The following is a 17,277-nucleotide window of genomic DNA, read 5'->3' as shown; positions in this document are numbered from 1 at the left end:
AAGGTGTTCCCAGATATATCATCTTCACACGACAGTTAGCCAAATGTTTGTAAGTATGAAATTTGAAGAGTGTTGAATGCTTATTTCGCTTTATTTGAGCTTTTTGTTTTCCAAAATGTTCAGGGACCAGAATGAGTGCACCGATACATACCATCTTCACAACAGATCGTTTGTTAGTGGAAATAATGAGATGTGTGAAATATAAAGAGAACCTGATGCTTTTTTTTTTTGGATTTTATAATCGTTTTGATTATTCAAAACTTTGACCCTTTGTGGGGGAGGTACAAGAAGAAATGGTCCGATCTCTATCATCTTTATAAAAAATCTTGTGTTGATGGAAATATTGAGATGTGCCAAGTTTGAATTAAATCGGATGTTAATTTCGCATTAAATGACCTTCATGGATTTTCAAAATTTTGACTCTTACCTCCCACACGTATAAGGAGTCGACCGATATATTCCATTTTCACGCCAGGCATTGGGTTATCAAAAATATTGTGATGTGTGTAATTTGAAGACAATCGGACACTTGCATAATCTATATCTATAAAAGAGGAAAATGTTTGCATGTTTGTTTGTAATTTATGGACTCGAAAACCTCTGAACAGATTTTCATGAAAATTTCCAAGTATACTACAACATCGCCTGAAAGTAACATAGACTATATACATTTTTGAAATTCCACTTAGAACTGGAGATATAGCATCAGAATCGGAGGTACCTCCCAAAAATTTAGATTTGATATGCACATATCTATTGATCGATTAGAGATACAGTCTCCAAATTTGGTATAAGTGGTGGGATTTGATTAGAAAATATATTTGCCAAATTATATGGAAATCGGTTCGGATTTGGATGTAGCTCCCATATTTATTTTCGCCCGATTTCATGTATTTGATGCATTAAACACGCTTTGTACGCAACATTTCAATGAAATTTGGAATGTGTAATGGAATTTGTCTAAAAAATTTGTTTGCAAAATTATATTGAAATCGGTACAGATTTGGATATAGCTCCCATATATATTTTCTACCGATTTCCTTTTTTATTCCCCAAACATTATATGTATTTTCGATTTCATTGAAATTTGAAATGTGTGACGGGATTTGATATTTTCGGCTGATTTCATATATTTGATGCACCAAACACGAAACGTATGTCCGATTCCAATTAAATTCGGCATGAGTGACTAAATTTGGTACAAAAATAAATTGTCAAATCATATTGAAATCGGTTCAGATTTCATATTTTCGGCCGATTTTATATATTTGATGCACCAAACACGAAACGTATGTCCGAATCCAATAAAATTCGGCATGAGTGACTAACTTTGGTACAAAAATAAATTTTCCAAATTATATTGAAATCGATTGAGGTTTGTGTACATGTCCCATATATATTTTTCGGCCGATCTCATGTATGTTATGTACCAAACACGATATATATGTCCTTTTCCAATGAAATAGAATTTCATTTAATGGCGGAATTTGGACACAATAATAAATTTGACAAATTAATTAGAAATCGGTAAAGATTTGAATATAGCTCCCATATATATTCTCGGCCGAATTCACATATTTGATGTACCAAACACGGTATGTACCTCCAATTTCAATGAAATATGGAAGGTGTGACGGAATTTAGTGTAAATGTAAATTTTGTCAAATTATATTGAAATCGTTTCAGATTGGGATATGATTTTATTAAGAAGCATTGACCCACCGGCTTTGCAATGGCATAAGGCTTACAGTAAACAAGTAAAAAACCTTTTAGTTTGGCCGGGCCGAACTTTGGAACGAAATTGGCAATTTTCAAAAAAAAAAAAAAATAAATAAATAAATAAAATCCGTTTCAAATTGTGTTTTTCAAAATGCCGAATGTAGCCATTATATTAGGGTCTACACGACGACGTGGACCTGCATCATCAAAATCGTCAAAATACCATATATATGGAGGAACTATTATATGGCGGCTATACCAAAACGTGGAGCTGCACAGACGGTTTTTTGTCATAGGATGTAGTATCTGTTACGAACATCAGATACCAAATTTGAAACAATTCCGGCGAATAATGTCGTTAAAATCATCAAAATACCGAATATCGGGAGGTAGAAGAAGTGTACTGCACAGACAATTTTCTGTCTTATGCTGAAGTATCCATTGCGAACTTCAAATACCAAATTTGAAACAAATTCCGGAGAATAATGTCATCAATCATCAAACTACCAAATATCCGGAGGTACTCTTATATGGAGGCTATACGAAGACGTGAACCTGCACAGACAATCTTCTGTCATATTACGAACTTCAAATACCAAATTTGAAACAATTCCGGCGAATAAGGTCTCTAAAATCATCAAAGTAACGATTATCGATAGGTACCGTTATATGGAGACTGTACCAAAACGTGAACCTACATGGTCCATTTTCAATACCAAAAGTCCTGCAGATATAATATACATTTGAGTAATATTGTATCAACCTACTTTATTTCGTTCGGAAGCAGAGTGATTTCCATAGACTGACAGTCGGACGGACATCGCTAAATCGACATAGAATTTTATGCTGATCGAGAATACATATACTTTGTGAGGTCTAAAATGTATATTGCTAGGTGTTACAAACGGAATGACAAATTTAATATACACTTTATACTATGGTGGAGGGCATAAAAACCACACAATAATTTAATTGAGGGTATGATTACTACGGGGAAGTATGTTGCTACCTCAAATTCTCTTATTGCAACAGAAATGCCTCCCAACTTCAAAAGATTGCAGTTTCCTGAACGTTTGGCATTTGCTATGAAGTTAATAACTCCGAAGGACAATCACTTGGTGGATGCGGACTAAATTCAGCATGTTTCTGCTTTTCTGATGCTCAGCTCTTCCTGGCATGTTCACCCTTTGAAAGACCGAGCTATTTGTTTGTTTACGCATAAAAGTATTACAATATTTTTTATAACTTTTGAATTTGTTTTATTTTTTAATGTTGAATATATATATATATATATATATATATATATATATATATATATATATATATATATATATATATATATATATATATATATATATATTCGCGTTATATATATATATATATATATATATATATATATATATAATATATATATATACATATATTACTATATATATATATGTTAACTTTTTGTGAGGGAGGTACCAGAAGGAGTGCACCGATGTATTCCATCTTGGCACCAGACCTTGGGTTAATAAAATTATTGGGATGTGAGAAATGTGAAGACAATCGGACTCTTACATCACATTATTATTAAGAATTGTAATTATTCAAAATGTTGACCCTTTGTGGGGAAGTACTTGAAGGAGTAGACCGATATTGGCCATTTTCGCACCTGACTTAGCATTGATGCAAATATTAGGATTTGCAAAGTTGGAGCAAAATCGGATTATCGTTTATCTTTCTGTACAGAAAATATTTTTTTTTTTTTGAAAATTTCTACTTTTTGTGGGAGAGGTACCAGAAGGAGTGGACCGATATATTTCATTTTATCACCAGACCTTGGGTTAATAAATATTATGTGATGTGTAAAATTTGAAGACAAGCTGGCTCTTACATCACATTTTATAAGAGTTATATTTATTCAAAATTTTGAACTTTTGTGGGGGAGGTACTTGATGGAGTGGACCGATATTGTCAATTTTCGCACCTTACCTATAATGCCCATAATTTCGTACTAGAATGTTCAAACAATATTGTGTTACGCAATTTTATAAGGTACAAGGTATTTCCTTTATTTTCAAATCCAACTATTCAAAGCGGCAAGTTTCTTCTCATATTGAAAATCTGATTGATTCCGTAGGTTGGTTAGCACATGTTTTTATTGTAGCCAAAATTATAATGCAGAAAGTTTGGCTAACAATATTCGACGATTAACTTCTGTGTACTACAAGAAAATTCTGTTAAACTTTTGTTCAGTATCGTATTGTAAGAGGAGTGCCAATAAAGTATTTAATCTGTCAGACTTGGAATTGAGTGCGCCGCATTTGCATCGGTAATTTTAAAACTTGACTGAGATGGACATCCCCAGTCATAAAATTGAAATTGTGAAAGCTAAAATTCAATTTTCTACACTAGAAAAAGAAGTTTACAACTCTGAGGAGTAAAACCATACTTTTGATAGACGACCTTTGTGCTTTATAAGCCCCATTTAATCGTTTAGTCATTTTCCAGCCGAGTTGGGTGCTATGCGTCTCAATGAACGTTTAGTCAAGTTTCCCTATTTTTGTCCTATATATATATATTAGAACAAATTTATAGAAGTTCCGCGTCAACTTGAAAAAGATTTTAAATGGTTGATTCGCGTTATATTTTCCGTCCTAACATTGGATATAATACAGAATCTGTTAACATACAAAATCGGTTCACGGTGCAAATCACTTATGTTGCGTATCATTGGAATACTGCCAAATTTTATAGTTCCAAAGGTCGTCATAGATAATGTCTTAAATTCATAGGAGTTCCGAAAAAGATTTTAAATGGTTCATTCGCGATATATCGTCCGTCCTAATATTGGGTATAAAGAATCCACTTGGCAGTTCATACCAGTTGTGATTTGACATGAGGGAATATCGGCTTGTCGTACATACCTAATATCAATCGATTAAAATAATGTTCATAGGGGAAAGGATGCGTAAAGTGGTTTGTAACGAAAATTGTAATAAATTTGTTACATCAGATTTTCAAATTCAGATGAAATGTCAAAAGTTGTTAACGTTTTGTTTACCTTTTGTACTGCGATTCCAATCACAATAAGTGTTTTAAGTACCTATTGATTGTACCATGGGTACATAAAATATGTTCATACTATAATAATAAATACGACCACAATTGCATTCAGACGCCTTTGTCTGTCAGATACTTCAATCGAACCAAAATAACAAAAAAAAATTTTTCGATTCAGCCCAGAAACATTTTGCCTAGGATCACTAATACAAGTCGTTTTATATTAATTCTGATGTCAGATTCTCCCAACTGGAGAGAATAATTGGTTGGAATAGAGCAATCAGACCCTGCCTTCGATAGGTCTGGTGCAACTGTTCTTGGACCTGTTGATATTTGTCCTAGTAAACCTGAAAACATTAAAATTGAGTAAAAATGTGATTTAAGTTCTGACGCAACTTACGATCCTATACATATGTATGTATTATTTGTTTAACTAGTAACTTTTTAAGCATCAACAAAATTGGTAAGCGCTTACCACTACTAGTTATGACAACTGCCTAGCCTCTGCATTCTAAGTACGCCAAAAATAATGGCAGCATTACCAGAAAGAAAGTTTTTCCTATTAAATTTGAATGGCAAAGTAAATTAATTTTTTAAAAACCAGAAACCTAGGGGGTCGCAAGTTCGAACATCCACGCCAGCAAACAATAAAAAATGCGTATACTATCGTCAGAAAAAATCAATGTTCGTAACAGTGAAGTGTCTATCGGGCAAACAAAATAACAGAAGAAATAATTCAAATGTGCTAAAATTAAATACAAATTCAACTCTAGTGCTCTAAAATGTTCTTTATAAGCCTTCTATTTAGTGATGAGATTTTTAGATCCTCCACCATAGAAAGGGTATATTAACACCTGCAATAACTTAAGACTTGACTGCATTCTCCAACCGCTTTCACTGGCACTTGCACTTTAAAATGGAATGTTAATATTGCATCTCAATATATTTATTTATGATTTGACGAAAATATTGCATACTCGAATTCAGTGACATTGACTACTATGATTATTCTACTGTAGAATGAAACGAGCCATCTAAAAATTTGTACTTTTTTTTTCTTATATTTAAACATTTTTATGAAATCTCTTCTTTTTTTAATTTTTAAACAAGTGTACAATACTTACATGACAAAATATTATTGCTTGTCCAATTGTTATGCTTCCATAAATGTTTTGAATCGCTTGATACTTTTCTTCTTCCGAATTACACTTGACGTAGTACTGTTTAATGTTATCTAGGGATTCTTGTTCTCTCCTTAGTCTGAAAATGGACATAGTTAACCGAAAACGCAGTATAAATTTTTTTTCTGGAAACCTTATGATATTTGCCTCAGGGACAATGTGTTCAGCAAATTCCATAACTTCTTTGTCATATGTAGCAGAGAAAAATAGCATTTGACATTTGGGCGAGAGTTGTCTAAAATTAGGTGTCATTAATTACAATAAAATTGCATTCGCCGCAGTTTCTTACTTATGAATTCGAATACATTGATCATGGTGACCTTGTGTGGCGATCATTACATCTGCTTCATCCAGTACAAAAACTCGTATCTTCTTTAGATCTATGAATCTATACTTTAAAGCCCAATCTAAAACTTTTCCTGGGGTGCCGATTATTATGTGATCGGTAAGTTTTGTTCCGGGAGCAACTGAAATAAATAATACATTATTAAATATTTGAATTATAATACATTTCCAACATTACAAGGTGGGTAAATCTGTTACTTCGACCAATAATTGTCATACCTTCTTCCCCACGAACGGCAAATTTTAATTTAATATCGGGGCAGAATTGTGCCATTCGTGCCGCAGCTTCTCCAGTCTGAATAGCAAGTTCATATGTAGGGGACAAACAAAGTACCTGTAATTAGATCATTAAATCATTTGATTTTTATATGTATTTTGATTTTTATTTCATTTGATTTAACAAAAAAAGTACCTATAAGAAGAATAAAATAAATAAATAAAAAAAAATCCAGCTACAGATCTAATCTTGAAAAATATAGTTGTAACTTGTGTATTAAAAAAGAAATAATTATAATTAAAATAAAAAATGTCGTGCCCTTTTGAATTGTGTAATATTGTTGCAGAGGATGAATTGTGTGTTACCTGTTGGTTTTGTCTTAATCAATGGCATGCAAAATGTGCTAGGATTAATGCAAAAGTTGTAGACACAATTAGAAATAATGTTGGTGTTCGTTGGTGTTGTGTGCAATGTAGGAAACTCTCTGCAGACTTTTATAATTTTGTAAAGGATTTGCAGTCGGAATTGACATCGATGAAAAAAGAATTTTCCTCACTATCACTCCGATTTGAGAATTTCTCTACATTGTTTGAGAAATACCAAGAATTAGATGAGTTGGTTTCTGGCCAGAAATGAAAAAGGGCTGCGAAAAAGGCACCAACTAAGGGAACGCCTAGTCGCAAAGCAATAGTTTCTGTGGAGAACACTGTTCCACAACCGGTTTCAGTTAATATCACTGAAACAACTGAGACTGGACGTGAACAGTCGTATGCCAGTGTTGTTACACACCCAGTTCCGGTAGATAACAGCGGTATAGGTAAAGGGGTAAATAATCCTGATGTTATGAGTATTGATAGTGAGGTTTCTAAGAAAACCTCACAATCTACTCGTAACATACAGGAATTATCACTTCCTTCACTTATCACTAGTGATCGTCCCGAGACTGCTACTGGCAAAATTCAACCTGTCCAAAGATCATTATCTATGGCTCCCGCCATGAAAATGATATTTGCAACAAGGTTTGCGCCAGAAACAACGGCCGATGATATAATCTATTATATAAAATCAAAAATTGAGGGAGATTACTTTTTGAGATGTTATAAGCTCCGATCTGCATTTTCTGAAAGCAGATCTTCTTTCAAAATCGTTGTGCCTGAAAATATTTTCGTACAGTTGATTTTAAAAGAATTTTGGCCTGCTAGGGCATTTATTAAAGAATTTGTGGAGAGATTCGATAATTTAGCTCATTTGCCTCTTAGACCAGATTCGGTGCCAAAAAACTAAATGACTCATTTTCTATTTGCTATCAGAATGTAAGGGGGCTTAATACAAAATTAACCAGTTTATATACTGATAGCATTGGTTTCAATTATAATGTATTGGTTTTCTCCGAAACTTGGTTAAAAACATCTATATTAAACAGTGCAATTTTATGTTCAAAATATCAAATATTTAGAAAAGATCGTGTTTGTAAAAAAGGTGGTGGTGTCCTTATTGCAATTGATACCAAATATACCACTAATTTAATTGATCTAAATGATTTTCTTGATATAGAATTTGTTGGTGTTTCCATTGAATTGGGCATATCTAAATTGTTTGTAACTTGCTCTTATATTCCCCCTTCATCTTCACTTGACATTTATAATCAGCATTTATCAGAAATAAATTTAATCACTGAAAAAATGAAAGATTCCGATCGCATTCTGATCCTTGGTGATTTTAATATGCCCTCCATTAGGTGGCTTCCAATGCCAGATTCTGAAGCTTTGATTCCTTTGCCATCCGAAATAAACAGTACCCAGTATACATTTGATGTTATAAATAGTTTGTGTGACTTAAATCTTTATCAAATAAACAGTGTGAAAAATTCCCACGTCAAAATTCTTGATTTGGCGTTTGTAAATATAACACAGCATTTTGATATATTCAGAATTCCTCCAATATGCACTCCTGAAGATATATACCATCCAACTTTATATATCTCCATGACTCACAGTTATGTAATTGAAGAAAGTCAGTCCGACTCATTTAAAACTGTCCTTAATTACAAAAAAAACTAATTTTCGAAAATTTAATACCCTCATTTCCTCCGTAAATTGGGCTTCTGTGTGCCTGTGTAACAACCATAAAGATTTAGAATATGTAATTGATAAATTTTATGATATTCTAAATAGATTTAAACTGGAATGTGTTCCAACCACTAGAGTTAAAAATTCAAATAAATATCCATGGATAACCTCTGAGTTATCAAATTTAAAAAAACTTTTTCGTAAATATAAAAATCAGGCTTAACAATAGACTACACTAATTACTCTGTTGCTAGATCTAAATATACTTTAGAGTCTCGTAGATTGTATAAACTTTACCTAGACAAGATTAAAAATAATTTTAAATCCAATCCTAAATCTTTTTATGATTTTGTTAATCTAAAACGAAAAGTTTCCTCAAAGCCCTCAGTATTGAAATATAACAATAAAGAATTTGTCACAGGCACAGATATTGCTGAATGTTTCGCAGATTTTTTTGCCACAACCTATTCAGTACATCTTGCCAACTTAAAGATTCGTATCCTTATAAGTTATTACAGGCTGATCAAATTTGTATGCCTTTTCTACAACGTCATGATGTGTCCAATAGTCTGCGTAGTTTAAAATCGATTAAATGTCCAGGACCGGATGGTATACCTAATATAATTCTTAAATATTGTTCAGAAACATTAGCACTTCCGTTAACTATATTGTTTAATTATTCACTTAAATTTGGTCACTTTCCTACTTTCTGGAAAAAATCGTATATTATACCTTTACATAAGTCTGGTAGTCTTACTAATGTGTAAAATTATAGAGGAATTGCAAAATTAAGTGCCATACCAAAATTGTTTGAAAAATTAATTACTGCAGTAATTTCACAGAAAATTCAATCTATATTGAGTCCATATCAGCATGGTTTTCGTAGTGGTCTTTCAACTACAACAAATCTTATTGAATTTACGTCAACAGTAATAAAAGGATTTGTTCAGCGTAAACAAACTGATACAATTTATACTGATTTTAGTAAAGCTTTTGATAGGGTTAATCATGAGCTCCTAATATATAAATTAAATTATATGGGTTTCAACACCAACTTAGTCAAATGGATATCATCTTACTTAAAAGATAGATCACAACTAGTTTTGTTTGAAGGGTATCTATCCAAAACGATTAACGTTCCATCGGGTGTTCCGCAAGGAAGCCACCTTGGACCGGTCCTCTTTCTTTTATTTATTAACGATTTACCTAATTCCATAAATTACTCGAAATTGTTAATGTATGGAGATGAGGTTAAATTATTCATTTCCCATAATTGTGATAAACGAGCTAATTTACTTCAAAACGATTTAGATAGCTTTTTTAAATGGTGCAGGTTAAATTGTATGGAGTTAAATTTAAGCAAATGTATGCATATGTGATTCTCCAGATCTTCTTTTCTGATATTACAATATAATATTGACGGTCATTCATTATCAACTCTAGATTCATTTGTCGATCTAGGCCTCTTGATGGATCCTAAATTAAATTTTAATAGCCATGTAATAACAATGGTAAATAAAGCAAATGGTGTTTTAGGTTTTGTTAAACGGTGGGCCAAAGAATTTCTGATCCATATATAACAAAACAGTTATTTACGTCTCTTGTTAGACCTATATTGGAATATGGTTCTGTTGTATGGGATCCTCAATATGCAATATACTCAGATAAAATAGAATCCGTGCAAAAACAATTTCTGCTATTTGCCTTACGAGGTTTACATTGGAATAGTGATTTTGTTTTGCCTTCTTATGCTAGCAGGCTAAAATTAATTAGGTTGCCTACACTTAAAAGCAGACGTATTATGTTGAACTCCATGTTTGTACTAAAAATATTAAATGGTAATATACCTTCAGATTTCCTAATCTCATCTATTAGAATTAATGTTCCGTTTAGATCTAGTAGGTACTACCAATTATTATATACTGATTTTCACCGCACGAATTATTTAATTTAATTATATATATATATATATATATATATATATATATACATATATATATATATATATATATATATATATATATATATATATATATATATATATATATATATATATATATATATATATATATATATATATATATATATATATATATATATATATATATATATATATATATTTATATATTTATATATATATATATATATATACATCCTTGATCTAGCGGCTGGCATACTGAAGTTGTATTTGGAGGTAAAAGATAATATCTTCATGTTATCTAACTCAACTTTGCGAGGATAAGAGAAAATTAGCTTCAAAGCTCGAGATCTAACTGATTTTCCCATAACCAATAAAACTTTTTTCTGGCCTGTCATGCTTACACAGATCTTTGCTAGGAACAATAATTCCAGTCTTTCTCTTACCATCCTCTTCACAAACATCGGCTGCTTCCCCACATTCTGCTTTAAAGCTTATATTGTATCTACTCTGCCACTTCTGTAGCCAACCATATGAAGCAACAAAGCTTGTCATTACCAGTTTTGTTGCAATTTCTTTTGTATTGTATTGTATTTTCTTCAACAATTGGTCCTGACACGGGAATGTTTTAGGAATGAATGTTTGAAAACCATTCCACACACAGTCTGTCAAGTTTCATGATATTTGACCATAATCTAAACACTTTTTATTTCGGATTAATACCTGACTGTCATTGTAAGAGTAAATTTTCCTTATTTTTCAATATGTTTGCCACATGCGATTTTCCAATATCAAATATTCAATAGAAATAAGTACATTTCTACGTAAGTACACATTTGTATTTATTTAATTCTTATTTAAGAATTTCCACATTTATTTTGACGTCATTTTCTGGAATCCAAATTCTGTACAAATAGCGCGATTCCCCCAAAAACTATTTTGAAAATCGGAGCCAGGACGACCAAATTTCAGGGCGCTCACAACTTATTACTTATTATACAAGCGCCAATTGTACTCTGTAAATATTTTAGTGCCCTTGTTTTATAATCGTCATATTTTGTCCAAAACTATAATAGTGCATAAAAATAAATAAATTAATATACATAAAAATTTGTATTTGAAGCTGCGTTTTTTATAATTGTTCATAATTTACTTAAAATTAGATATAATCATATCTTGAAGATGACTTCACCTGAAACTCACGCACAAGATTATTTGATCTTTTTTATTTACTATGTCCACTTATCTAAAATACTTATATTTGCCGAAATAATGAAGATATCGGTTTGAAAATTAGTGCACGAGATACCTTGCACGAGATACCTTCCTTGGACTCGACGAGGCGACACTGGCGCCCCTAAACTACCCAGTCGGCGGCCTGGTCCACCGCAACGGACTCCCTAATGCTGGGGTGTTACGTAAACCGTGCCCATCAGTATTCCAAGGTTTGCAGTCAGGGTACCGACTGTATTAGAACGGTTGCCTCGTCGATACCTGGGCGCCTCGACGAGTAACAGGCTTAGTTGCCAAGTCCTTACCATGATATGGAGGCTGTGTCATGGCGGACCTCGTCACCTCCGCAGTCCAATATCGTATGGAGAATTTAGCGAACAACAACACAACAACCGACAAAAATTCAACCACCTCTTTGGAGGTGTCGACCCAGGCCATGGCCACGGACATGATTTTAACTTCGGGCGGGGACGTGACTCTGCAAACATACAGAGACGTGGTATGCGAGAGCATACAGCGACAGAGCGAACAGCTGTCCGCCCTTCTAGAGAGAGAGTGTGCCCTCCGGTTTTGGGAATGACTCACCCCTCTCTGATGAGGAGCTCGACGTCACCGTCATACCCTCATCTTTGAGGGGTGAGTTAATCCGAAATACTGAAGGGGACACTCAATCTAGTGCCAAAGCGAGGTCAACTCCTATGGAAGGGGTTCCATCGGTATCTACCGGTGCGGCCAACCTCCGGGTCGAGGAGGGCGTCGTGGAAGGGGACACTGCTGCTCCTATTAACCACGACGACTCCGGATCGAAGGAGGGAAAAATAAGGAGGGGATACAAAAGATCGGTGAGGTATTGTAAAAGCTTCATCGGTCGTGATCCCCTACAGATTACAGAGAGGGATAAGGCCCTGATTAAGAGGAACCTAAAGGCAGTACGGAAGTTCGAAAAGAACCATCCGGAACTGCCAAAATGTTCAATTGAAAAGGACCTTGCCTCTCTTTTTTCAGACCTCGTCAAGAAGGTAAGTCCGTCTGAGGACAAGCCATCTAACGAGGCTGGGGTGGAGGGCAACACCACTCCCGAAGATGGTAAGACAGCTTCGGCTGTTGCACCGTCAACGGAATCAAGTGCAGCCCACCCCCCCATTTCTAACGCAGGGAAGCGGAAGAAAAAAAGGAAGGACGCCCCTTGCGGAAATGCTGCCCCGGTGGATCCAAAGGAGGCCAAACCCTCTTCTCGTGCAACGATGAAGAGAGGACGGTCAACGGAGGAACCTCATCCCGAGGCACAGAAACCGTCAACGGGCAAACTTCCTCCTCTGCCAACTGCGTTTTCTGCGCCAGTAGCTGGCAAGAAGACAGTGGCAAGGCCGGTAGAAACGGCCCCTGTGGACCCTAAGTCTGCCAAGGCTAATTCTGCCACCACTAACCCACAACCTTCGAGCCAGAATTCGAGGAAGAGGAAATATTCCCAAACCCTATACCCGGACAATCTCCGTGTAGCGGTCATCGACCGAGCTGAGCCGGAAGGCAAAATCAGCGAAAGTCGGTGGCTTCTCATTGAGGACCGTCTGAGGGAGCAGGTTTTCCTAGGGGATGACCCTTCTAGGTTACAATTTGGCAGTGCAGCCGTCTACAAGGGAGTGAAGGTCATCTGCTGCGAAAATGAGGAGTCGAAGGACTTTCTTGTGACCGCAGTAGCTGACCTTCAAGGACTTTGGGATGGAAGTGCACTTGCGGCTGTATCCCTGAAGGAAATCCCCGGCAGGAGGATATTGACAGCATGGGTGCCGCCGCCCTCTGTGGACCCGTCACGCGTGCTGACAATATTGGGGAAACAAAATCCCAATCTCCGTACGGACAGCTGGCGCTTAGTTGGCTCAAGTACGGAGGGAGGAGGCCTGGTCATAAAGGTATCCGTTGATACTGCTGGCCAGGAACACCTTCAGGCGCGTGGGGGGAAACTGCACTTCGGCACAGGATGGATTCGGTTCCGTCTAACGCCGTTGTCGCAGTAGGAAGAACGAAGCCACAGCTGCTTAACATCGTGCAGATAAATCTGCATCACTGTAAGGCAGCAGGGGTTGAGCTTCTCCTATCCCTCTCCAAGCTTGAAGTTGACATAGCCCTGGTCCAGGAACCTTACATCTTTAAGAATAAGGTAACTGGACTAGGGAGTGAGCGGTACATCACCTATGCCACCTCCAACGGGGAAAAGGTTAGAACGTGTATCGTTGCTAGGAAAAACTTAAACTTAATCTACCTCAATAATTTCTGCGGAGGAGACGCCACGGCGGTAAGACTGGAGACTGGGACGGGCAAAATCATCTTCCTCGTCTCCCTGTACCTACCCTTCGAATACCCCGACCCGCCAGGCCAAGTGGTAGAGGAGCTGGTCACAAAATTGGGTGGAAAAGGCGGTCTCATCGTTGGATGTGATGCCAACGCTCACCACTCTCAATGGGGCAGCAGCAACACTAATGCCAGAGGTGAGTCCATTTTTGATTTTATTTTAGCACATAATCTCAAAATTTGTAACCGGGGAAAGGAGGCAACTTTTTGTAACAAGAATAGAGAGGAGGTCATAGATCTCACTCTCACTAACATGGATGAATCGCTCATATTGAACTGGAAAGTTTCGACTGACTGCTCCTTCTCGGATCATCCGAAAATAACATTCCAAATTTCGGTAGAGGGATTGCATCAAAAACCGCATAGAAACCCGAGAAAGGCTCGATGGGACCAATTTTCAGAGCACACTGCATGGATGCTAAAGTCCATTGGAGATCTTCCAGTGGCTTCTGCATCGGATGTGGACGACTCTGTCAGGTTGCTAACAAAGATCTTGATCGGTAGCTACGAAAGAGCTTGTCCGCTAACCTTCCCGGGAAAAAGGCACCAGCCTGTATGGTGGTCAAAAGACCTAGCCCAGCTAAGGAAGACAAGCAGACGTTTCTACAACAGGGCCAACAAGACCAAACTGAGTACGGACTGGGAAGCTTATAAATCAGCCTTCAACAAGTACAACAGTGAGATCAAGAAGGCAAAAGACGGTCTTGGGTGTGTTTTACCGAGTCCATAGATGATGTCAATGCGGCCTCCAGATTCCGTAGAGTACTTTCAAAGGATCCAAAATCCATTGGAAGCATAAAGCGGGCTGATGGGAGCTGGACTGACTCAGGTCTAGAAACTCTCAATCTACTAGGCAATGCTCACTTCCCGAACTGCTCTGATGCGGTAAATGACCGATCGGGAGATCGGCCTAGTCAGCATCGTGGAACGGAAGACGTAAGTCTGGTTGATAGAATTGTAAACGCCCCCAAGATCTTGTGGGCCATAAACTCATTCAAACCTTTCAAGTAACCGGGTCCAGATGGCATTTTCCCCGCTATGCTACAGCATGCATCGACTGTGGTAATACCATTCCTGGAAGTGATCTTTAAGGCTTGTTTGCGTCTTTCTCAAATTCCATTATTGTGGAGGGAAGTAACAGTCACTTACATTCCCAAAGCTGGGAAGCCAAGCCATGTACTTCCAAAAGACTACAGACCTATCAGTCTTTCGTCCTTTCTATTGAAAGCGTTAGAGAGACTAATAGACATTGAGATCAGAACTCTAATACCTTTGACATCGCTAAGCACTGCTCAGCATGCCTATATGAAAGGCAAATCCGTTGAATCAGCGCAACACGACGTTGTGGGTTATATAGAGAAGAACCTGAACAGCTCATGTTATACGTTGGCGGCATTCCTCGATATCGAGGGGGCTTTCAACAATGTTACAATTGATGCAATTCATAGTTCTCTCGAAAGACTTAGTGTGCCACCACTTCTCATTGATTGGATTGATGTTATGCTTAGCAGCAGAATCATCAACTCAAGCATCGGGGAGTGCTCTGTTAGGAAAACGGTCACTAGGGGTACTCCACAAGGAAGCGTTCTGTCAGCACTGCTTTGGCTTCTGGTGATAAACAGCATTTTACTCGATCTGGAACACAGCGGAACAAAGGTCGTGGCTTACGCCGACGACGTGGTCCTGCTTATTGCTGGGAAGTTTCTGCAAACTGTTTCGGATCTCATGCAGGGAGCTCTAGTTAAACTATCCAGATGGGCGCGCTGCAATGGTTTGGGCGTGAACCCATCCAAAACTGAGCTCGTACTCTTTACAAGGAGACGGAAATTACCTGTCTTCTCTTTACCAAAGCTGGACGGTGTAATTCTAAGCCTTTCTTCGGAAGCAAAATATCTCGGTACTATCCTAGACCAGAAACTAAACTGGAAGAGGAATATCGAAGAGCGAGCGAAGAAGGGCTTAAATGCACTCTATTCCTGCAAAAACTCCATAGGAAAGAGTTGGGGGGCTTAAACCCCATATTATCCGATGGATATATGAGTCAATCGTCCGACCAATCCTAACATATGGGGGACTTGTTTGGTGGCATTCCTTAAGGAAAACCACCCTCTGCAAGAATATTGATAAAGTTCAAAGAGTTGCATCGCTACTAATTACAGGTGCGGTCAGGAGCACGCCACAATCCGCTCTAGATACCCTACTTAATTTAAAGCCGTTAGGCTTATTTGTAGAGGAACTAGCTGCTAGGTGTGCCCTGAGACTCAACGAACTGGGACAATGGCGGAGCCAATCCATCGGACACTCTGTCATTCTTAAGTATGTGGAGAATGTAAGTAATCAGGCTATAGCTAGCGACTATATACTCCCTAGGCACAGCTTTGAATTACTCGATATCTGCATACCAAACAGGGATATCTGGTCCCGTGGCACTCCACCTTTTAACGGTATAGCTGTCTATACTGATGGTTCAAAGATGGAAAGTGGAACGGGGGCTGGAGTCTACTGTGAAAGTTTAGGTATCCAACGATCCTTCAGACTAAACAGCGATTGTAGTGTTTTTCAGGCAGAGATTTTTGCTGTCAGAATGGCCATAGAGCTGTTGGAAAACAGAATCGATGAGCGGAATGGACCGGTGACTATATATGTCGATAGTCAAGCGGCCCTAAAAGCTCTAAATTCTTTTATAATCAAATCTAAGGCTGTTCTGGAGTGCAAAATTGCCCTGGAAAAGGTAAAGTCGTTTGTTAAGCTCTGTTGGGTTCCTGGACACTGCAACATTTCTGGCAATGAATTGGCCAGACGGGGATCTGAGTCAGTAGATCTAGAGATTGAGACCTCAGTGAAGCCACCTTTATGCCACTTCTTTCAAGTACTTCATAATCACTATCTTGGGAGATTTCAACAAAACTGGCTATCTGGAAGGGGATGTAACATTTCCAAAAAGATTTGGCCAGTGAATTCAGAAAAGAGATCACGGTCACTCACATCCATGACGAAGTTGGACCTGAAGCTTGTGGTGGGTCTAATTACAGGTCACTGCAACATAAAGGCCATGACTTCAAAATGGGGGGGTGACGACACTGAATACTGCAGGCTTTGCCAAGATGAGGAAGAAACAGAAACGGTGGAACACTTACTCTGTCACTGTCCTACCCTGATCGGGGTAAGGCATAGGCTTTTAGGTAAGCAAATTCTGCCGGA

The 17,277-nt window shown here is 37.2% G+C and overlaps 1 protein-coding gene across 1 annotated transcript in view; it reads right to left on the bottom strand.

Annotated features, from left to right (window-relative positions):
• Positions 1-17,277, bottom strand: part of LOC101900579 (DEAD-box helicase Dbp80-like) — a 102,534-nt gene that overhangs the window by 35,595 nt on the left and 49,662 nt on the right. Inside the window, exons 5-8 of the mRNA XM_059127711.1 lie at positions 6,510-6,624; positions 6,235-6,412; positions 6,079-6,180; positions 5,889-6,024 (exon numbers count right to left, since the gene is read on the bottom strand). Of these exons, the coding sequence (XP_058983694.1) occupies positions 5,889-6,024; positions 6,079-6,180; positions 6,235-6,412; positions 6,510-6,624 (531 nt within the window). The remainder of the gene's footprint in view (positions 1-5,888; positions 6,025-6,078; positions 6,181-6,234; positions 6,413-6,509; positions 6,625-17,277) is intronic.

Source organism: Musca domestica, unplaced genomic scaffold, assembly GCF_030504385.1.
Source record: "Musca domestica strain aabys unplaced genomic scaffold, Musca_domestica.polishedcontigs.V.1.1 47, whole genome shotgun sequence".
NCBI lineage: Eukaryota > Metazoa > Arthropoda > Insecta > Diptera > Muscidae > Musca > Musca domestica.
Note: the sequence above shows the minus strand (reverse complement) of the source record. Positions and strands in the feature narration are given on the sequence as shown.